This window comes from Dasypus novemcinctus, chromosome 14, assembly GCF_030445035.2.
Source record: "Dasypus novemcinctus isolate mDasNov1 chromosome 14, mDasNov1.1.hap2, whole genome shotgun sequence".
NCBI lineage: Eukaryota > Metazoa > Chordata > Mammalia > Cingulata > Dasypodidae > Dasypus > Dasypus novemcinctus.
The window spans coordinates 59650617-59675449 of record NC_080686.1 but is presented as its reverse complement, the minus strand read 5'-3'; the positions used below and the strand labels follow the sequence as shown (position 1 = coordinate 59675449).

General features: G+C 37.6%; 1 protein-coding gene across 1 annotated transcript in view; it reads right to left on the bottom strand.

The window, feature by feature from the left end:
- CPQ (carboxypeptidase Q) overlaps positions 1–24833 on the bottom strand; it is a 521738-nt gene that overhangs the window by 125053 nt on the left and 371852 nt on the right. The window contains exon 6 of the mRNA XM_004474687.4: positions 11496–11587. Within this exon, the coding sequence (XP_004474744.1) occupies positions 11496–11587 (92 nt within the window). The remainder of the gene's footprint in view (positions 1–11495; positions 11588–24833) is intronic.

Genomic DNA, 24833 nt, shown 5'->3' with positions numbered 1-24833 from the left:
TGAAGCCATCTTGGCCAGACCATTCTTTGATGTTTATGTTCTAGTCTAGGTGAAGCACAGAAAAATCACAATAGCCAGAAGTGGAGGACAAACTGCCAGAAGGTCACTGACTACCAAAATGTTCTTGGGGCCTTGAAGAGCCTCACTCCTAGACAATAATTCAGGTTTTAAAATAGAAATTCTGAAGGCAAATCTATAGATAAAACTAGGATGTGATTAAGCAGTGAATGACAATCATTAAGGATTAGTAAGACAGTTGTCAAGATGTATGGGAATTATTTAAAAGCTCCTTCTATATGTATAGACTTTTACAAATAAACATTTTAGGGAGAGGATGTGAATCAAACAGTTAAGCGCCTGCCTCCCACATGGGAGATCCCAGGATTGGTTCCTGGTGCCTCCTAAAGGAAAACAAAACAGACAATGAGCAAAAAACCAAATGAAGGTGGCCGACTTGGCCCAGTGGTTAGGGCGCCCGTCTACTACATGCAAGGTCTGCGGTCAAACCCCAGGCCTCCTTGACCCGTGTGGAGCTGGCCCATGCGCAGTGCTGATGCACGCAAGGAGCACCCTGCCATGCAGGGGTGTTCCCCGCGTAGGGGAGCCCCATGCGCAAGGAGTGCACCCCGTAAGGAGAGCCTCCCGGTGCAAAAGAAAGTGCAGCCTGCCCAGGAATGGCGCCACACACACGGAGAGCTGACACAACAAAAAGAAACACAGATTCCCGTGCCACTGACAACAACAGAAGCGGACAAAGAAGACGCAGCAAATAGACACAGAGAACAGACAACCGGGGCGGGGAGGGAAGGGGAGATAAATAAATAAATAAATAAATAAATAAATAAATAAATAAATCTTTAAAAACAAAACAAAACAAAACCAAATAAGCAAACAAGTAAATAGATAAGGGAGTCAATGCAGAGCAGCCAATGTGGGTTAGTGATTGAGCTCCAGCCTCCTGCATACAAGGTCCCAGTTTCAATCCCCATGCCCAGAACCTAAAAAAAAATTTTTCTTAATAAAACAATTTTTTTAAAGTTAATTAAAAATTTAAAAACAAACACTTTAAATTACTTAAAGCTACTTCTATATGTATAGACTTTTAAAAATAAACACTTTAAAATATATTTTTAGTATTATTACATTTAGCTATCTTAATAAAAGTTTCTGTTCTTGTTTTAAGAAATATTGGGAAAATATTTTTACCCCTTTCCTCTAATTGGGTAACTATGTCTATTGTGTGGCTCATTAGATGATAATTAAGTACTAAACTGACCTACTGATGGTGTTTTCTGTTGGCCAATTGCAACTCCTTAGGTGCTTAATTTACAAACACCAGTCATATATATTAATAGCCTACATCAAGGCACAAGCTCTAATTTTAGAATTGATATGTGCTACATACTACTTCCAAACAATGTGATTATGAGATTGGACAAGGCATCAGAAAAAAGAACTTCTGTCCAATAAAGGTTTAGGACAGTAGTTGGCAAACTACAGCCAAATCTGGCCTGTTACCTTCTTTTTTTTTTTTTGTAAATAAAGTTTCATTAGAACACAATCATGCTCATTAGTCTGGTATTGCCTGCTTTTACACTAAAACAGCAGAGTTGAGCAGAGGGACCATATGGCCCCAAAGCCTAAAATATTTACTATCAGAACTTCACAGAAAAAATTTACCAAGCCCTGGTTTAGAAGATGGAATAAAGATAAGGGAAGTAGAGAGCTCCAGGCAAATTAAACTAGTGCTAGTGATGCAAAAAATAGTTTGCTGACTCTGTAACTTAGTAAGACCTAGACACATGTGATGGAATAATTTAGGCCCAAAGGCTCTGACCCATATGGGTCACTTGTGGGCTCAAGGCATGACACCTCGATTCAGATTTGTGTATCTTGGCAAGCCCACCTAATTTCCTTAGAAAGTTCATGCACTATAGAAACTAGATATACTATGGGTCTTTCCAGGTCAAATCATGACCTGGTTAGGAACAGGAAAGCACTGAGGCAGAAACTATTTGTGCCTAGCAGGCAACTTCTAGTAAGCTGGTAAAACAGTCTGGGTAAAAACAGAAGCCCTTCTTCATGGTTTTAGAAATGGAGAAAAAATGAGATAAAATGCTTGCCATGTTAATTCATAACAAGCCTCATTGTTTTGGCACAATCTTCTCAGAACAAACCTTAAAAGGCAGTCGCCTTATTTGAGTAATTGTAACAGAAAAGTTAAGATATTGTTCTTCACATATATTGAGTTGCAACCAACACTTGAGCTAAACTTCACAGTGTTTTGAAACCATAAGGTGTTATATGATAAATATTACCCCAGAATTCTAGGCAAGGTCATGCCATCGCAGTAACACGGGAAGATTCTATTCTAGTTTTCAGAGCCAGGTTTTTTACCTTAAATGATTTCTTTTCTCTTCTATGGAGAGAAAAAATCAGTTAAGAAGGATCTTTGCTTAAGAGAGATAAAGGAAATAGGAGAATTGAAGCCTACTCACGTTCATTCACAAGGCAGCATGATGTGATTGTCATAATATCAAAGGGAGTGTTTTGCTAACTTTGCCCAGGCTGACATACAGCTACATATAATTATTAGGCGTTCATAAGATTCCAAAGTCCCATAATCTTGATGGAACTCTACAAAGGAGAAGCAAACAAAAGCACAAGACAGCCCTCTCCTGTTTTTAATAAAATCCACAAATTCTAATAAGACTCCGAAGAGCTCCCAGGTGTACTGCAGAAATTATGTGAATGTTGGAACTCCAAGGGCTTCAGATCAAGAACACACTGAGATAAAAGAAATTTAAGCTAATTTTGTGATGTGCTTGACAGACTAATAGAAATATCTAGGAACTGAAAGAAAACCATATGTTGCATAAAAGCCCAGCAGTAATGATTAATACAATAACCTCTGATTAGTACATTTTTGCTGCATGGAACATTGAAAATATAGGGAAGGCCATGCAGAAGAAGACATAGTACAGGTACAGTTATTCTGCATGGGCATATCAGTACTATTATTTTTATAACTAGAGCTGCACATGAGTACAATAATGTTTGCTCTTCAGTAGTGTCACCCTGGCTAAATTAAAACTAATGTAGAGGCAATGGGGTTGGTAAAATAAAAATGCCAAAGAAACCCATCTGCCGAGATAACATGAAAAAGTCTCACAAGCATTTCTAACATATTTCTTTACTTTAAGAGTGAAGTATGAAAACTAATGTGGGTTGAGAAGTTGGCAAGAAATTTACTACTAAAAGAGGCTAGCATTTTTGTATATTTACATAAGTATAGAGAAAATGCTTTCCCTCAACATGGCAACAGATGAAATTCTGACAAAATATTACATATACTCATTTTATCTTTTTCTTTTTAGAGTTGGCTAGAGTTAGGATACAATGATGTATTTAGAAGGATCACACACCCCCATCCCTCATTTAATAAAGTCTATTTAAAATATTGCCCTTATTAATGACTACCAGAACCCAGCAGTGTTCATAATCCCTGTAATTCAATTGCCAGAAGTTAGTGCAATAAATCAGGAAAAGGTTAAAATATTTTTCAGGCCAGAATAGAACATATCAATCTATTTTATTCGATTATCTTGTGTAATGAGGCTTTCTCAAGGCCAGATTACCTTACTCATTATAATTATGCCAAATCAGATTTTTTCTTAAAAGGGAAAAGATTTTAAAATGCCAGCAATCCAGTTGAAACTATTCTTGGGTTTTTTTCTCTTTTGTATATTTCAGGACATGAGAAATGACATCCTGCTCTCCTTCTAAAACTAAAGTAAAAAGTAACTTTATTTCCATGAAAAGCAAATTAGCAAATGACATCTGGACAACCCTCATTTTACTCACTGATCTGAAAATTCAATAAAATCTTCTACAATATATTTTAATTCCAAAGCTAAATTACACTCCCATAAACAGATTCTTGAAAATCACTAGAGCACAATAAAATCCTTCTATGTGTGGTGACATTTCCTTCTCGGTGAATGGAACCTGAGTTCAACCAACAAAGTTCATATTTTTAAAAAAGAATTATTTCACCAATGAAGAATAACACAAAGGCACTTTCTTTAATGTTTTTCCCTCCCTAGAATAACTTTTTCTGGGCATAAGAGAGATCTCTCTCTCCAAACTATTTTGGGGATCACTCTTGCTCCGCCCTCCTTTGGTTGCAGTTGAGTTTCAGCAGACCCCAGCCTCCATCTGATGTCTGTGCTCCAGAAAGCCAGCTGTGGGTATACGCAGGATGGCATTTCTGTGTCCTGCTTTTGCCACTGTGAGCCTTCAAAAGGAAATAGGGTCAGTCCAACCATTAACATCCCACAAACCTCGTGTGGGGTCAAAAGGCCTCCTCCCGGCCCTTTAATCATAAGGCAGAAAGCAAGGAAGTGGGGGAAAGGGAAAAAACCATGTCCATTTGAAATGGAGGCAGAACGTTGCCTGACTCTACAGAACTGTATCTTGAAAAATACAAAAATATGAATCTACCAGAATGGCCCAAAAATAAAAGATTGACAATACCATGTATTGGAAGGATGGGGAACAACTGGGACTCTAATGTGTTGCTGGTGGGAATGTAAAATGGTATAACCACTGTGGAAAACTATTTGGCAGTTCCCATAAAGTTAAACACACACCTATCAATAGCTAAAACTGGGCATAACCATCAACAAGAGAGTGGATAAAGAAATTGGGGTATATCCATATAATAGTAAACTACTCAGCAATAGAAAGAAACAAGCTACTATTAATGAAGCAACATGGATAACAAAAAAGCAAACTGTTTAGTGAAAGAAGCCAGACACAAGGGTATTTACTTAAGATTCCAATTATATGAAGTATTAAAACCAAACTGTGGTGATAAAAATCAACATAGTAGTTGTCTTTGGTGGAGTTAGGATTTGATCTGAAAGGGCCTTAGGAAACTTCCTGGGGTGATGGAAATGCTCTGTTTCTTGGTCTCGATGAGGGTTACAAGTGGTATAACATTTGCCAAATATATTAATCTGTATGCTTAAGATCTGCACACTTTATCAAATGCTATAATACTTATAAGTCAATAAAACACTGGTAACATGGATGATAATGTTGTTACTTATAAATTAATAAACACAAAATGCAAACAATGTATATATAAAGAATTATTAAGTTTATGTGCTAATATGAAAGAAGACAGTGGGAAAACTTAAAAACCAGAAGAGAAATTTTACAACTTATTAAAATATATGAACAAGCACTTTTTTCAAATTAGAGAAAAACAACACAAATTTTCAAAGAAATTTTCTGCTATCATCTATTACTGGCATACTGGATAGATCCCAGAATGATTTCTATTCTAGTTGATTCCAAAATGAAAAACTCAGTATTTTATGCCTGGGCTCTTTTACTTGGTAACTTCCATAAAAGCACTTATAGACCTTTATAGGACAAAGTTTGTTTCCTTGGACAGAGTGTTTTAGACATTACAATAAAGGTTGCATATGAGTTTTAAATTTTGTAAACAAATCAAAAATTGTGTAACATATTTCATAATAATTTAATAAAGTTAACAATGTAATAATTGAGCTAATATTTCAGAAGAAAGCATATTTATGAAATAAGGCTATATATTAATCTGAATCTAATTTTTGGAAATTAATTTGGTAAAAAGTTTTACGAAACACATTGAAATTATTTTACTGTCATATTTTCTATGAATATATATCAATAAAATTAAGTTGTAAACCAACATTTTCTAAGAAAAGTATAATGAATATTAATGCTTAATTTTATTTCCACAAAAGTTGGGCTAAATGTGTCCATTAAAATAGCTTTTATAGAATTTTCACCATTGAAAAGATTCTCTGAGGGAGAAGAAAGAATACATTCAGAACAAAAAAAAAAGTAAAAATTATAATTTTCTACTCACTGTTTTTTCTCTGTAGCCAATGCCATGTACTTTTAGACAACTTTACTATTAAACTCTACCAAATAAGAATGCGGAGGGGAAAAAGTGCATGCACATATTTATATTATTAGAATAACAGCTTGCATCAAAATGCTTAAATAGTAAAATATTTGACTCCAAACAAAATTTATATAGAAGTATCTTTTAGGTTATTTTACATAAATAATGCATATATTTTATGATTTTTATTATATAGATCAGGGGTCAGCAAATTTTTTCTGTAAAGAGCCAGATAGTTACTATTTTAGACTTTGTGGGCCATATACAGTCTCTCTTAGGTAATCAGTTAAAATGTTAAAAAAACATTATTAGGTTAAGGGCTCCACATAACCAGGTGGCTGGCAGAATTTTCTCACAGGCCAAAACTAGAGAAGTGACAGGGAGCATAGAAAGTAGAGGATGCCTCTAAAGTGAGAGAATGTTACCCAGTTACCCCTGCTTCCATCTATTCTATTCCTCTCTCTCCCTTACCTCAGGGCCCACAGTGACAACCAAGCTTCACTGCTTGATGGTTCAGATTCACAAATACTTAAACAATGCTGAGGGCTTGACCACTAGACTATCCTCCCCCACTGGGAGCCTCCAGTTCTCTCTCAAGACACCCTTCCCTCTGTTTGAGAACATCAGGCTGCCCCAGGATGGGGGTATACCTTCCCCTCTACTCATTGTATGGGTCTCTACCCATGATATAACACACTATCGTGCAATGATGGATAGAGGACATGTTAAATTTCACCAAAAATTTATAAAAGTGTATAGTTTAAAATGTAACCATAATATAAAAATTTATAAAATTGTACAGTCTAAAATATAAACCATAATGTAAACCAAAATGGAACCATGTTTGGTAGCTATGTTTCAATATCTCTACAATCAGCTGCAGCAAATATAACACGAACATGTAAAAAGATCATTCTTGGGGAAGGGGTAAAAGGGTTTGATGTTGGGTGTATGGGAGTCCTCTTTATAGTATATGTGGCTTCACTGTGACCTACACTTTTTTGAAGACAAAATTTAAAATAAAAAAAAAAATGGATGTAGACACTGAGGAAGGAATGAAAGAAATTGCCTTGCCACTGTACATACAGGGCAACACTTCTTACATTGATGAAAGGCAAAACGTCAAAAACAAAGTTTTATAATATTTTTCATTTTTTAATGTCCCAATTTATTTTTTACTTATTTTAGTTTTTCTAAATTAGTATGTATTCTATTTCTAATCTTTAAAACTGTCATTACCATTTCATTTTCCTACTAATTGAATTTGGCAATATATTAGGCTTCATTTTTGAAGAAGTTTTAGACCACAGAGGGGTTTCAACACTGGGAGGAACACTGGTGTGGGGTGTTACTGAAGGGGGACACATGGTTGGGAGGGAGTTCTCCAGGGCATGTGTATAGGGTATATAAAAATGTTCAGATATTCATTGGGTATTTTTATAGTACTTAGAGTTATAAACGACAACTGAGAGAGTCCTGAGTTCCTAGCCAGGGTGGGGGGGGGGGCTGTCACATTCCCCAATGGAACAGCAACAATCCCCGAAGTGCAAGGGCAAAGACCAGTGAAGAATGATGGTCCAATGATGGGTCCTTGATACTGATGACTATGCTTATGAGCCTGTGTGCTTGATATTAAAACAAGGCCTAGAGATTCAGGGTGCCCAAGAGTTACCTCCTGAGAGCCTCCATGTTGCTCAAATGTGGTCACTCTCTAAGCCAAACTCAGCATGTAAATGCATTACCTTCTCCCCAGCATGGGACATGACTTCTGGGGATGAGCCTCCCTGGCACCAAGGGATTACTACCAATCACCAGCTGATGATGCAACTAGAAAAAGACCTTGAATAAAAAGGGGGAAATGGTAAAGACAAATGAGTTTATATGGCTAAGAGACTACAAAATGAGTCAGGAGGTCATCAGAGGGGTTGTGCTTATGCACATCTCAGTGGGATCCCAGAGACAGCCAAAGTAGACACAACCCCAGGTACTAGTACTCCTGAGGGCTACAGAGACACACAGGTTCTATGGTCATGGCAGATGGTTCTGGAGTTCAATGCCTTGCCAGTGGGCCCTACTTTGGAATTTGTGCTACTGAGTGATGGAGTTGGACTCAGATATGACCTTTTTACATAAGCCTCTTCTGTCACTCTTACTGAACCTGTGGTTGGCTCTGGAGTTGGTATATACTCAGGAGACTTGAATCTCTTGAATGGCCATGTGCCAGCTGGGTCCTGAGCCTCAGCAGAGTTGCAAATCTTACTCTTTGGTTCGTTGTACTTACCCAGATCAGCTAACAGGGAGGCAAAGATGGTCAACTACCACACCAGGGAACTGAGAGTGCCTACAACTGCAAACACGAGAATTGCATCCATCAGCCATGTGGGACCTAAGCCCCTTCTTGATCTAGAGGTGGAGTGCACATCACCATCCCACAGTTCACAGGATGGAGGAATAAAATATGGATTAGAGTGGACTTACTGGTATTCTACTATAGAACTATTGTGACTCTAGCCATCGAAGAAACTGTATCATTGATGTGGAGACAATGACTACGGCAGTTGCTGAGGGCAGGGAGAGGGAAGAAGAGACGTGATGTGGATGCCTTTTCTGGACTTGGAGTTGTCCTAAATGACATTGCAAGGTCAGATGCTGGTCATTATATATCCTACCATAACCCACTGAATGGGCTGGGGGAGAGTGTAAACTACAATGTAAACTATAATGCATGCAGTGCAGCAGTGCTCCAAAATGTATTCACCAAATGCAATGAATGTGCCACACTGATGAAAGATGTTGTTGCTGTGGAAGGAATGGGAAGGGGTGGGTTGTGGGGTATATGGGAACCTCTTATATTTTTTTAATGTAACATTTTTTGGGATCTATGTATCTTTAAAAAAAAAAAGACAACTAAAAATAAATTTAAAGAAAAAGCAAGAGAATATAGAATCAATAGTGCTTTACTGTTCATTAGATGAGGGGCATTAGAATGAGGTAAGAGGCAAAGATGACAGTAACATTTTGATACCTGGTGGTGGGGACCATGATAGTATCAGCAGAAGAAAAAATGAATAGGCAAGGAGGAGCAAATGTGACAGAGATGATGGATTGAACTTTTTTCAAGCTGGAGTGATTATTGTATAGTAGGTTTTAAATAATAATGATTTTCTGATCTATGGTTGTTCTGTGGAAGAAAATATTGCCTTTATTTTCACACTGACCACACTAGAACTTAGAATGGCATATTGAAGGCACACAACTGTGAAAACATTACAATTTACTTTCTAACAGAGCAAGACATAATTATTACCTGGGATTGAATTGCAGGGGTGGAGAAAGGGGAAATGGACTTTAATAAATGGAGATGAGGAAACTGATTACCTGAGAGACTGAGGGACCTCATGTTGATGTCTCACATCTAGTTAGTGGGAGAACAAAGACTAGAACCAGTTCTCTTGATTGCCAGTTCAATGATGTACTCAGTTTCTTTTATGAAGGAAGAAAGGAAAACTCAAAGCCTGAAAAGCTCAGATGTGGTTTATCTTGACAGTAACCATGTTGCCTTCATACAAAGATATCTAGATAGTAGTGGTTCATCTGAATGGCATTTTCAGAGATAGAAAGAAGAAATTTCAGAAAGGGAAAATATAAGCTTCTTATATCTCTACTAACTTTAAAGAATCTAATTATTTCTGACTTTATACATGCATTTTAGTAGACAATGGTTAAACTCAAAACTTGACAGAGAACATCTGATGAAATAAACCTTCTTTTCTCAGAGCTAAGAGATTTTAGTGATCAAGGAAAGTTCAAGCCAGATCCATTACAGTTTATATCAAAATATTTTTCTTGGAGTAGAATATATTATAGAGAATGAAAGTTCTTTTCGGTATTTTATTTTCTATAGAGTCCAAGATGTAGAGAATCTTAGAGTTCTTCCTTAAAATAGTTCACTTACTCCTCTTACTTTCAGGATAAAGTCCAAACTTCTCAACATGATGCATAAATTCTTGTTCAGACTCTTGCTTCTCACTCTATGCTCTTACCACTATGCATCCAGCTGCTCTGAATTATTTTCAGTTCTCTAGTGTGCTGTGCTCTCTTACCTCCAGCCTTTGCATGTACTCTTCCCCTGCCTGGAATACTTACCCATTCCTGCCAATTCTTTTCCCTGGCTTACTTCTATTCATTCTTCAGGTCTCAGCTCAGTTGCCATTTCCTCTATGTGGCTTATCTTGATTGACCCCCAAGGACAGGCTAGGTGAACTTCCTGTGTGTGCCATCAATCTTTATATTTTCTCTATCAGAACACTTAACACCCTCTATTATAGTAACTGAAGTTCAGTGGTTAGTCTTCTGTTTTGGATTACAGTCTCCATAAAGTTAGGGTCTATCTTTTTAATGATGCTAAGCACAATGCCTGAAATGGCACATAACAGGTTTTCAGGAAATATTAATAGAATGTTGCTGAATCTAGAGCAATCATTATCCAATGTTCTAGTCTATCATAAGATGTAAAAGGCATTACTGACCCACCAACCAAAGGACACACATCTTGAATTATCTTATTCTTAGGATCATTTGAGGCTAAAAGAAATGAAGTAGTGAAAGAGCTGGCCATAAGGCATAGCTTTTCCTCTGTACGGTAAATAATTACACTGATCAAATTCATGACCTTGTACCTATTATTCTCAAACTCTAACTAAAATAGAGACTGACTATATAAAGAGATCAAAAAGGTATATAAACTCAATTCACAAATAAATAAACCCCTCTCTGTTTTTGATAATTTAAACTTTCAAGGTCTGTCTTCTAATTTGGAGATCCAGGGAAAACATTCTGGCAGCAGCAATGACCACCACCAGACCCGGCTCTTCCGCAACCATCACTGCTCTGCAGCATGCCCATTGCTTTGGGATTCCTCTTTGAACTAACATTCGATTTGATCCAGAGTATTTCTGAGCTTGTACATTTTGCTCTTTAGGAGATCGTCCTTGACACTAGTCTCCCTGACTACCATCTTAAGTGTGGTCTTGTATTTTCAATCATGATCCTCTGTGATCACCTTGTTGCCTCAGCTTCCCTCTTTCCCCACAATGGTTCCTCCATAGCTGCAGGCCTGATAACTCTGGCTGCTGCCATTCCCATAGTCATAATGATCACATTTCTGGCTTACTTATGGCCTCAGAACTTGTCTGTCAAGTTACAGGGCCTCCAAGAAGGTTTAGGTCATTGAAGTACGGGTGTGGGTTCAGTGGGGAGAGGGAATGTCCATCTATTACTATTTCTCTGTTCACACACAAATGTAGCAGAACTAGAGAAACAATAAGAAAATGGTAGCATGGCAGTCAGGCTTTTTCTAAGACCTCAGACTATGATGCAGAAATAGAAAAGCCCTTCGCTCTGCACCACAGCATCTTCAGATCACCATACCTACTCATTTATAGGGCTGGATGATGAAGACTTTTGTTAAGGATGTTGGTTTACACTGATATTATACTTGCAAATGCCCACCAATCCACAGCAGAGTTCTTACCTTGTGTAACTGATAATACTGGAAGGCTCCAACTCCTCCTTGTTCCTCTGCAGTCCAGAGCACCAAGCGCAGAGTCCTTTTTGGGCGCAGCCCTAGGAAAAATAATACAAATGATATTTAAGTTGATTCTGAATTTTAAAAAATGGCAGGGCTCCTCATCTGCCTTCTGCAAACAGGAGAGTATCAGAGGTGCTCATCTTGTGCCAGTGTGGGTGCCTGATCCCGGGTGGAGCGGACAAAACAAAGGAGCTCCATCAGGCGTGATCTTTAGGGCAGGTTAATGGGAAAAGAGGTTGAGACCAATCCTGTCTGCAGGCCAGGAAATGAGAACCTCTAATCATACCCTTAATATCCTTAATATTCTGCACAGCAGGACAAATGGATAGCCAAGTTCGGTGGAACATTTGGTCACATCCAGAAGATACCGTTAGGAGAAGTTTAAGCAATGATTTTAACTGAATCCCATTGGTTTGGCTTGACTTCAAGATAAAATGTGTAGAGGATTACTTACTTCATAGTCTAAATCCACAATAAAAGGCAGCTGTCCATGCTGTGTGCAATAATGTAATAATTGCAAAGTTGATGCAACATTTATGTCTACCCATGGCCATTTTCCACTCCTACTTATAGTCAATAAAAATTAATTAAGTGAAGATAAGACATTTTATTCACCTTATTACTGCATAAACAGCTTGGTGGAACTTAAATTGACTTGGAAAACACAGATTTGTATTCTAGAACTATTAAAAATTAATGGCATGTCTAGAACCTTTTTGCATGACTATGTCTGCTCAGTAAAAGCTAACTACAAGAAAGTTTTGTTTACCAAATTTAAAGAAAGAGTACAGTGGTATGCTGAAAGTACCACTTTGACCAAGAATTAAGATCTTTTCTAATTTTGGATCTGATGATGTAGTTTCTGAGAAATGAAGGCAAAATAATGTGAAGCTAGACTTAAATCTTGGGAAGAGGATCCATCCTCCTGTCTCCTCGTAGGAGAGCCATAGGGCAGTACTGAAATTCACTTTATGTGCCTCTGAGATGGACACACTACAAACATCAAGGATTATTATGCAAGTACTGACAATGAGGCATGTTGCCTTACAGGGAGCTGAATGATCAGCTGTAACCTAGATGACAATTGCTCCTGAGATACAGAGCTCTGTCCTACCTCCTCTGGGTACCAACAGGTATTCTCCTTTCATAAGTGAGTCCTAATGAAAGGATGAGGAGCCATATTTTCACTAAACTGAATATAGTTATGAACCCAATTTATACTTGAGCATTTGAACATAGTTAAAAGAGCACAGGTTTAGGATGCAGGCTCTCCTGAATTTAGACTAGAGCCTGGACAAGCAGTTTCCACATCAGTAAATCCCATTTGTATTTCCTTCTAAGAATATCTAGAATCCAGTTTCTCACCTCTGCTACCACTTTGGTCCAAGCTGCCATCATCTCTTGCCTGGACTGTTGCAGTAGCCTCAGAACTGGTCTCATTGCCACAGTCGTTACCCCTGCTGGTGAATCTCCACACTGCAGCCAGAAGTTTCCTTGAAAACCCAAGCCAAATCTTGCCATTTCTCTGATCAAGAGCTTCCAGTAGATAGAATTAAGCTTCTGGAAGGTGGGGATTCATGTTTTTAAATTCACTGCTATGTCCCCAGTGCATAGATTGTACTGAATAAATATGTGCTGAATTAATAAATGAATGAAAAGTTTGGTGCCACAGAAAAATTCAAATCCTCCACCACTTCCCCAGCCTCACCTCCTAAAATTTTTTCCTAGCTTACTCCCAGACAAGATGTTATAGATGAAAAAGGCAGACAGATCTGGTGAACACTGCCATCAATCAGGCACTAACTGTGTAATCACTGGGAAATTGATCTACCAGAACTTCAGCAAAGTGGAGATGATTATGCGTAGGCCATAAATATTTCATGGAGTTGTCATGAGGATTAAATAAGATGTGATAATGTATGTAAAACACCCCTGTGCCTGACATGTAATAGACATTCAATAAATGCACTATAAAACTACATAATGGATATCCAGGCACAGAGCATACACTCTTACTCTCAGAGGGAAGAGGGAACACGTAAATGTTGAGAGGACTTTCTTACAAAGACAACTGAGCATGTGGTGAGGAAAAATCCTGGTGTGCTCACTGCCTGCTCCACATAGTTAAACCACCTGCTCACAGTCACAGTCCAAAGTTAAACTTGTCTGAGAAAGAAATCTAATCAGTATAGCTAAAGATCACAACCTCTGGATTCTCTAAAAGAAACGTTTGTGCTTAAAGTCCATTTAAAGCAAATGATGTTTTCCTTGTAACATTGTAATGAAGGATAAAGTATTATTGTTTATATGCTGAAAATGTAAACTCTAAACATTTTAAAAAATCCAAAATAAAAGAAAAATGGTTTCTTTTTACATATCCTTGCACCTACCAGCAAAGCAGTACCAAATTATTAAAACGATGGTATTCTCTAAATAAGGATAAATGGACAGCACAAGCTAGAGAAGACTTTTTTCTTTAAAGCAAAAGCCCTGACCATTCCCATAGATTTGGTGTTCCACTTGAAAGTCATTATCGTATAAGATTAGTCTTCTTCACATTTCAAATCAGCCAGATGGTGATTTGAAGTGTGTCATATTAAATGACATATTAAAATAATAAAGAAGTAATCGGTTTGAAACAAGGAATTCTAAGGCCTCAAAAGAGTAAAAACAGGCAGCAGACTTGGCACAGTGGTTAGGGCGTCTACCTACCACGTGGGAGGTCTGCGGTTCAAACCCCGGGCCTCCTTGACCCGTTTGGAGCTGGCCCATGCGCAGTGCTGATGCGCACAAGGAGTGCCCTGCCATGCAGGGTGTTCCCCGTGCAGGGGAGCCCCATGTGCAAGGAGTGCACCTCATAAGGAGAGCTGCCCAGCGTGAAGGAAAGTGCAGCCTGCCTAAGAATGGTGCCGCCCACACGGAGAGCTGACACAACAAGATGATGCAACAAAAAGAGACGCAGATTCCTGTGCTGCTGACAACAACAGAAGTGGACAAAGAAGACGCAGCAAATAGACACAGAGAACAGACAACTGAGGTGGGGGGGAAGGGGAGAGAAATAAATAAATAAATAAATAAATCTTTAAAAAAAAAATAGAGTAAACAGTGTAGCTGACCTGAAAGAGATAAACACTGCCTCCTTCAGGCACCTGAGAAGCTCAGCACACATAAGCACTGAATGGTAGCTCATACTCTTGTTCTACTCCAGTCAAGACAACAGTATGACAGAAGAAGATAGGAATCCAGTGGTTTAGCAAATACCTGGCTGTGCTCCAAAGTGTCTTTCCACTCTGACTTTCTGATTGTCCTAAATCTAAAAAATGCATAGGACTTAATTCAAAGACTAGACCTGAAACTAGTATGGAGCTCAAGTCCCCAGGCCACTTAAATCAGAAGATGCGTAGTGAGGGGTACAGAAAGGTGTTAGCCGGGGAGTCTGAATGAGCTGTTTGACTCCTGGCTCTGCCACTTAGAACAGTGATGTTGGATTAGTTATGTAATCTCTGTGAGCCTCAGTTTCTTCATCTCTACAATAAAGAAAACTGCCTCATGGGATTGTTAAAAAGTGCAGCCCACTCAGGAGTGGCGCCATACACATGGAGAACTGACGCAGCAAGATGACGCAACAAAAAAAGAGACACAGATTCCCGGAGCCACTGAGAATACAAGCAGACACAGAAGAACACAAAGCGAATGGACACAAGAGAGCAGAAAATGGCGGGGGGGGAGGGGGGGGGGGACACGAGGAAAGAAAGAAATAAAATAAACCTTTAAAAAAAAAAGATTAAATGAAAAAAGTGAAATATATATCAAGCACACTGCCTGGCACATAGTAGGTCCTCAGGAATTATTTGTTAGCTTCCTTGTCAAACCAGACAATTTTTCAGTCTGTACCAACAATAACCAGGTGGGAGAATGAAGGAAAATTGAAAATTCCTCATTTCTTTTCCTTAGGAGCCTTAAAAATCTTTGTTTATGCAGAATGGATATAGTATCCAACCAGTGGAAAAAGGATTTCACCTAACCTGAAAAAACACATGATCTCTTTCTGCCTGTAATGCTCCCTCCCAGCACAGAGCATACCAAAGTCCAAGCAACTAGAAGTAGGTTCTTCACTTTAAAAATGAAGGCCAATCAGAATTTTTCATTCCTGAGTGAAGTAAAAAACCTAATAAATCTGAAAATTCAATAAAGTTGATATAAGGATATCTATATTTATCATTTCTAAATGATAGAACTTACTGTGAATGCCAAATTCAAACTAATTTCAAAAGCTAAGAATTTCAAGTATATAAAATAACAGCAATAATAAAGCAATTAACACAACAACCAAACGAAGTGATATGTGGTTTAATGTAGGAAATTCAACTTGTAGTAGAACTGGGGAACTTAGCAGCTCATTCATAATACTACTGACTCCCAACTCTGGCCTTGGCTTGGTGGCAAGCAGCAACAGCCCATGTCAAGCACGTGAGAAAAAGTCCTAGAATTGGAGTTGAGAGGGAGGACCCTGCTCTCAGCTGGCTAAAAGTAAGGTATCATTTTGGCTTTGTCAAGGAATTGGTATTTACCCCACTTAACTTGCCCAGAGAGTCCTTGACTTACTGGAATTTCTAGTAAGACCTCCAGATAGTGCAACATTTTATAGCATCATGGTTTTCCTCTGAAAGAACATAAACTACTGATAATGTGGCAGAACATCATTTATGAGGTAGGGAATACATGCATTTCATTGTCATTTTATTGAGAATAATAATAATGCTCTTTGGGAAAAAGTGCCTATGAGAACAGGTGCTAACCTCTGGTTGGGTTTTTTTCCCCCATTATTATAAAATTTAAAGAAGACCGGGAGGTGACTGCCATTAAGCAGATTAATTGAAAAGGTCAGTTGACTGTCTTATATTTATGCAAAGAGTGGGCAAAGTAAAACGAATTTGACTTTCAGGAGAACAACTCATTATTCTAGCTGTGTAGATAGCTTTCGCAAATCATGACTTCTAAGGAACACTATTTGTCAACAAAGTGTATTGACCCAAACACTCATTTGCTACTTGGTTTCAATCCCTCCCAGAACTTTGTTCTCCTTTCTGCAATCTAACTAGGCAGAGAAAACACAACTTTCTCATACAGTTAATATAATTTTTTTCCACATAAACGCACTAGCTCACAAATAAACTTGTCCAACACTCCTTTTAAAATAGTTCAAAAGAGAGTGCCTAAACTTAGAGATATCCATACCCGCAACAAATTTGACTAATAGAAGGAATATATATATGTATATATACAGAGAGAGAGAAAGAGATGGAAATAAATAATGACACGATAGCATATAAATTGAATGAGATGAGGCAGAGCTTAAAAGCATCATTTGGGGGGTGAGACTTATTTCCACCTTGGGCAAGTTACATAATTTGTCATATAATATATGAGCATGTTATCATTGATTTTTAAATAGGGAACATGGTTAGACTACTTATTTTAGTGAAATAAACTGCAATTATTTTTATAAACAGGAACAGAAAACCACCTTGAAGATCTTTTTTCTTGGAAGGATCACTTGGTGTCTTAGTTGTGTAAATATAAAGCCATTTGTCATTTTTTTGTGTGGTATTAGGGCAGGTATTACGGTTTTTTAAATATCAACTGGATGAAGTTTTATCTACTGGCGAGAGGTGAAACAGTGTGTAAAGGAGCCCAGGTTTACTGGGAGGGAAGCAGCCAATGCCCTCACCCTGTTCCACGGGACTGGAAGCTGGGGATAAGTGACCTGTTGTGGTGGGGAAGGTTCATACTGACCAAAACTCAGGGGTGGACCAGGGCCGGGAAGCCCCTGAACAAAAGTGACCCTTATGAAGGGAGGAGTCTAGGCTGTTGACCTGGGCTCAACACAGTGGCCTAAGGTTCTAGGAGAAGGACTAATTTTAGCCAACTCCAGAAGCTCCTGCAGACCCAGCCATCCTGGCACAATAGTTAGGAATTAGGGAACAATGGTTGAGGATGGGAAGGCAAACAAAGAGCTGAAACCTTGATGCCCAAAATGGGGGGTACTCTGGCTTGTGCTGGGACTGCAAACAGAAGCACTAGCCCAGCTTCCCTCAATGCATGGGACAAGAGATGCCATGTAGCAGTCAGAAGGAACAGCAGCCATGGGCAAATCCAGTTACTATGGGTTTCTGAATAAGGACTGAAGGGTTTGGACTGAATGAAGTCCCAAGATTTGTGGGCATTTCAGAGACAGGGGACACACTATAAGAGACAATACTAGACTTCCTACAAATAAGGCATGTGAAGGGTTGGGTAATTAACGGTAAAGGAGATTAAAGAGATATTATATTCATAACCCGTGTTTGTGGAACAGGTCATAACAGTTATAATTTTCATTATGCAAAGGCAACAGTCCTACCTTATTATAATGATTAGGATTCTGTTAGGCAGGAAAACTGCTATTAATCATTGCTGAAGTAGAAACACTGGGACTACCATTGTGTTAAAGCCATTCCTGGTCTTAACCTAGGTTTCTCCTCTCATCTTCTGCTCCTGCATCTCACTCTAACCTTCAGCCATACCACGTTTCCCACTAGTCCCCAAACATGCCTCACTATTTCAGATCTTTGGCCCTTTGCATATGCTCTTCTTCCTAACTGAAATGTCCTTCACCTTTTCCATCTGGAAACCTCTTGATCATTCAAGAAAGCCCAGCTCTTATCTTACTTTCTTTGGGAAGGCTTCCCGAAATCCAAGGCAAAGTTGGCTGCTCCTTTCTCAGTGTTCCTCTAGAACTTCATACATACGTCTATTTTCACTCTCACCTACCACTTAAATGTTGCTCTCCCTATTAGACCATTACTTCTCTGAATCTTACTCACTTTTCTTTTTCCTATTCTTGGTCCAGCGCCTGACATTTAACAAGCATTGGATAAATGCTTATGAACTGGTTGAATGGCTCACTGAATAACCGACTGAATAATAAATATATTTATAAAAATCTAAATAAGAGGCAATGCTTTTTAAAAATGTAATCTAAAGCACGATGGTGTCTCCTCAGTTCAGAAAGATGGTAAGATAGGCTATTTTTGTGAGATCAAAGCCCAAATAATGCAGATAAAACCTCCCTGTAGCCAAGATAATTAGATGTGCTTCAACTTCAATATTTACTTCCATCGTTATTACATTTACTTACTTCGTTTAGCTATTCCCTTATCGTTAGACATTTAAAGTTTTTATCCTTAGGATAAGTTCTTAAAAGTAGAATTGCTGAGTCTAAATAGCATAAACATTTTTAAGGCTCTTGACCTATGTCATAAAATTGCCCAAAAGAAAGGTTTCCAACTTCTATTCCCAGTAGCAGTATATGAGAATATATACTTTTTCTTAATGTCAAACTTTTAATCTTATCTCCTTTGTTTTTATATAAGCCAATAAGTTTTATCTATTTTTCTCTACTACATTCTATTCATTTTCAGAAAAATATAATTATATATATACACATACATACACACAATCAGGGGTCTATTGGAGCTTGATTGAGAAAAACGTAAGTTCATATCCAACACCTGACTAGAGTTCAAACATGTGAATTTATTTTTCTTATTTAAATTTCTTGATAGTAGCATTCTTTCATCAATATATTCCTAAGATAGTGTTGGTATTATGTAGTGATCACAAGCCTGATCTAGTTGGCATTTCAAAATATACTATTTTTTCCCCTTTCATTATTTAGAGCATTTTTATCTGCAAAGAGAAATGGAGAAGCCTGGTTAATGATAGATTTGAACTCTGAATCACACTTTTGTTAAGAGCTCTACCTTGCAAAAACATCAAAGGTGAGGAATTAAACACACAGAACCATTTTTAAAGAAAATGATGGTAAATCAAGTACAAGTAACAAGACTTCTTTTACAAATTTACTTTTATCAATATGGTTTTTTAAATATTATTTCTTGTGAAAATTGAGCTGTGTGAGGAAGAACAAATGTGTTTATACTGGAATTGGGGATTATCAAAAAATAATTCATCTCCAACAAGCAAGAGAGATGAGAAAATTTCTTGGATCCTTTTTAACATCAAACGACAGATATGAAGTATAGTTATTTGATAATGCAGGAGTCATCAATAAGCTGCTTCTATTAATTCTTTCAAGAGCTCATTTTTAGGTTATAATGGAGAGGATGTTATCTACATTTCAAAGATTTTTCTTATGTAATATTAGTTACGGACTTATCCATGCTTGTGTTTGACCAATAATTAGTTGTGATTTTTTAAATTGTTGGTTCCATTTAAGTTCAGCTTTTCAGGTCAACATATATTTAGCAGTGCCAAAACAATTTTCAATTGGGTTTGAACAACAGCAGCAAAAAAACCCCATCATTTTCTTAAGCATTCCTTCACTCTTAGCCCCCAAAATGATTGTTGAATGCTCTTACTAAGAGCAAATCTCACCAGAAAAGAAAAAGATCATTAAAAATGTCTCTAGATCTTTACCCCTCCTTTCTATTTCTTCTGTGGCTACCATAATTTAGGCCCTTTGAATTGCTGCAATCGCCAACTGCTTCCTCCAGTCCTTTCTGTATAACAGCTGCCAGATTTATCTTCTTAAAATACTGCTTTGAACATGTCACTAGCTGCATGAAAACCTTTAATCACTCACCATCATCTGTAGCAGTAGTTGGCCTCCAGACTTTTTTGAACATGCATCAACACATGTGTATATTTGTGTATAAATGGCATATACTATTGTCAAGTCACATAATTTATATTAGTAAAAATTTAATGATTTCTCTTTCCAAATAAAAAGAATAAATATAAAGTTCTCTTATTTTCCTGTATCTAAATGGATAGTCTTGCAAATATGATGCCTTTGGAGCCCACTGATCTAGAGGATGGAGTCCACCTTGTTCAGCATGACGTTCAGTGACTTCATGCCCTCCAAACTTATCTCCAACTACTCCCCCTCCAAAAGCCTCGTTTCCAGGTAAACTGTTTTCTTCACTTTCTTCCCACCTCTGAGCTTTTCCTCACACTATTTTTCCCATCTGGATTGCTGACCCTTTTTCCTCAACTTTTACCTATATCCCAACCATTTTTTGAGACCCAGTTCAGATTCCTCCTCTTCCATGAACACTTCTCCCCTCTCTCCTTCCTCTGAACTTCGAAGCTGTTATATTCTGTTCCACCCCTTTGGCAATTAATAATAATTAATGTAACTTTCTGCTTTTGGATTTCCACACGCAGCCTCTGTCAAATCAAGGAGCCTAATATTTGTTGATGAAATGATTAGCACACTAGATGGAAATTTTTTTTTCTCTACACAACATTTTTAAAATTTATTGAAGTATACCACTCATATATAAACATACATAAGCAATAAGTGTATAATAATAGTTGTGAACTTACAAAGCAAACATATATAACATCATACAGGACTCACACAACTCACCCTACCACCAATAACTTGCATTGTTGTTAAACCTTTTTAACTAATGATTAAAGAGCATCATCAAAATATTACTACTAAACAAAGTATTTTCCCCCAACCAATCCTATTATTATCTTTATACCATTTATATATGAACATACATAAACAATAAGTGAATAGTAAAAGTTGTGAGCTTACAAAGCAAACATGTATAACATCACACAGGGGTCCCACACATCAACCCTCCACCAACACCTTGCATTGTCATGAGACGTTTGTTACAAATTATGAAAGAATATGGTAAAAAATCTTACTACTAATCATAGTCCTTATCTTACATTGGTGTGTTTTTCCCCCAACCCACCCTATTATTATTTTTTAAATATATTTTTTATGACAGTTGTAAACTTATAAACCAATCATGCACATGTCCAGAATTCCCAAACACCACCCCTCCATCAACACACCACACTGTGGTGTGTTATTTACTATAGATAAAATAATATCTTGACAGAAATATTTTAAACTCCAACAAGACAGATATAGATTAGATCTATTTTTAAAATGTTGAACAGGGAATATTTTTTAAACATTAAAATACTTGCTTAAGGGAGCATAAGGCCTGGAAAAAAAGGCTGGCTTGGGCAGTGGGAGAGGAATCTTTGAATCTCTATTAGATCTAGGATATTAGAACTGGTAACTCTACATACACAGAACTTTGCCCACAGAAATATAGGACTGGCCTTTCTTCAAGTTAAGTGTTTGGCTGGCAGAAATGCTTTTTATCTCAGAAACTTACCTTTCTCGATTACAGAAAATGTGAGGCAAAATTGTATCCTTCCAGATACAAGAACACTTAGAGCAAGCTCAAGGATGTCTATGAGTTTTCAATACTTCAACATTTATGAATCTTACATTATCAAAGAAATGGATTATCTGGCCTTATGGGGATTTTCCTTCTCTGGGTCATTTTGCTACATCTTATTTTAAAAAGCCATTAAGGTAAGGGAGAAATTTTATATAATCTGTTAAAACTATTTATAGGAGCTTGCAAAAATTTGCTTAAAACCTCAGGGGATTGTTCTCTTAGAAAGATTCCCCAAGTTTATCTGCTGTCCTTCCAGGGCCGAATTTATAGGGATACATTTGGAGTCTGTAAACATTCCACTTTTGAAATGAAACCAAAAGAAGGCAGAGTTATGTGTTAGTGTGGGAAGGAATCTGATGCCTTCATTCTCAGAACTTTTCCCAGGACCCCTGTCCTTAAACTTTTTCTCAAACCTTAAAATCAATATACTGTGATATGGTTTTTTTTACCCCTTATAGACACAAACATTTCAAGAACATTATTTCCTGATATGTTCTAACTTATTTTTAATTTCCACATTTAGCACATCATCACTGTCCATCTTGGACATGCAAGAATACTTTTAAGAATTCTATTCCATTAAAGAAGAAACAAAAATTCAATAATGGAAGAAGTGAATCCCAAAATCAACACTCATTTGGGTTGGCTGTGTGAAAGCAAAAATATTAAATGGCACATTTAAAACCTACTCAAAAAATCACATTCATTCATTCAACAACTATTCCTGGTCCAAGAGCTGAAGGGTTTAGAGCTGAAGAAACACTCATGCCCTGTACCTCATGGAATTTACAGTCTAGAAGTAAAGAAAGTTAAGAAATTCTCACATTATCCTTATCATCATTGTCATCAACATCGTCACTGTAGTAGGTGCTTTGAATTTTTCTAAAGATAACTAATTTTTTAAATTTTTATTAAGTTAGTGTTCTGAACAGAGTGATGTTACAGCTGAGAGAGGGAGAGTGTCATAACAGAGTTCAAGAGTAGTAGGAAGAAGGTAGAAAGATAATAGAGATTGGAAGAAAGTCATTACATAATGGTAAAAATATTTATAGCACTACCGATGGAATTTTAGGGATGGCCAACCTTATGGGCAAGATGAGGGGAGAAGGAATCAACATTTACTGGCTGTACAGTAATGTGTCAAACACTGGGTTGTTGGATACGTTACTGAATATCTCATAATTGTAGAAACATTATCTCATTTAATTCTGCAATGTAGTAATACTATCTTTCATTTTACAAATAATGAAACTGAGGTGTAGAAAAATTAAGTCACTTGCCCAGTGGCACACAGCTAAGTGACAGAGATGAGAGTCAAACTGGGGACTGTTTGATCCCCAATCCATGTTTTTAACCGCTTTGCTCTATTGGCTTCCTACGTAAGGAGCTGCCTGGAATGACCTGATCAGTCCTCTGCAAACTCTACCTTCTGTCTCTTTTTTAGGCAAAACTCTCATATTAGTGAATATAATCTAAAAGAGCTATTTGTATCTGTCCCTGTTTAAATTCTATCTAAAGCTGTTCAATTTCAAAGAGACAAAGTAGCAAGAATATGGCTTATTGATGGGTGATTACGTGTGTTTCATCAGTGGGAGTGAGAGGTGGGACCAATGCAAAGAAGGACATATTCTAGGCTGAAGGAAATAAACAATCAGTTCCCAAGACAGATAAAAGCCAAACAACATTGGGACATCCAGATTTATAGCAACACAAAAGATTTGAACTGCTGGGTAGAAAAACATCACTAATTTTGAACAAGTAGAACTCAGAGGAGAATAAATTATCTTCCAAATGGGTTGCTGAAGACTCACTTGGGGGGACTGAGTTCTAGCAAACTTTAAAATGAATCTAAAAAATTATAAGCCTAGCATCCACGTAAACAAATCAACAAAATGCGTTTCTGCACATAAAAATCACAGGATTTCTCAAAAATCAGGAAAATATTACTATCAAGATTGTTGTAAAAAAATAGGTTCCAAATGCAAAAATATTAATTTTTTATTGCCCTCAAAAAATCCTGTGGAAAGACAAAAACTCACAACAGCATTGTAGGTGTTTTAAAGCTCTTTTAAGGAAAAACGATTTCTTTTAAACTTCAGGGTTTCACTGTTTCAGGCAGAGCGGGAGATTATACCAGAAGGAAAGTCATAAGCGAGTTTATGAGTAGACCCAGAGGGAAGGCAGAAAGATTATAAAGGAGAGGATTGGTGGTGAGCAATTACATAATAGTGAAAGTATTTACAGTTTCACTAAATCTGTAGTAGACAGCTGGCCAATGTAAAGGAGGCAGGGCTGAGGGAGAGAAGGAACCAAGATTTACTGGTTACTTACCACTATGCCAGACCCTGTGCTAAATTCTTTCCAGACATTATCTCAATTGATTTCACAACAATTCAATAATGCATGGGAGCATTATAACACCTGGGGGTACTATCCTCCAGGTATAGTTAAGGAAACAAAGGAACTTAAGTCACTTGTACAATGTCACAGAGCTAGTAAGTGCTGGAGGCTAAATAGAAATCTACCACTGTCCAAACCATGTCAACAGTACGGATCTGTCTCAGGTCCCCTTATTGTGAGACCATTCTCAGACATACAAAAGACAAACTACTTTAAGACAAATGCTAATGGTGTAGGTAGACCATAGAGGTGAGAGGTAAAGGCTTCAGTAACAATGTGGAAGTAAAATGAATTGCTTTCTAAAGTATATTTTACTAAATCAGTTATAAGGGATCACCACAGCAGAAGAGCGAGTCATTTTTCGAGTATTCCACTATGACCTCATCCTCTAACCCCTCCTCAAGTTTCCAGGGTGATCTTCCCCAGGAAAAAGAGAATTGAGATAAAGGCAAAGGGTGGAGAAGGAAAGAAGCAGTACAAAGACAGACACAATGCCTAACATGAACATCAGCCAGTTGCTTGTAGAAACCACAGAAATTACAGAAATCACATAGTGAGCTGCAGTGCACGAGGCACCCCATTCTCCCACCACACCTTT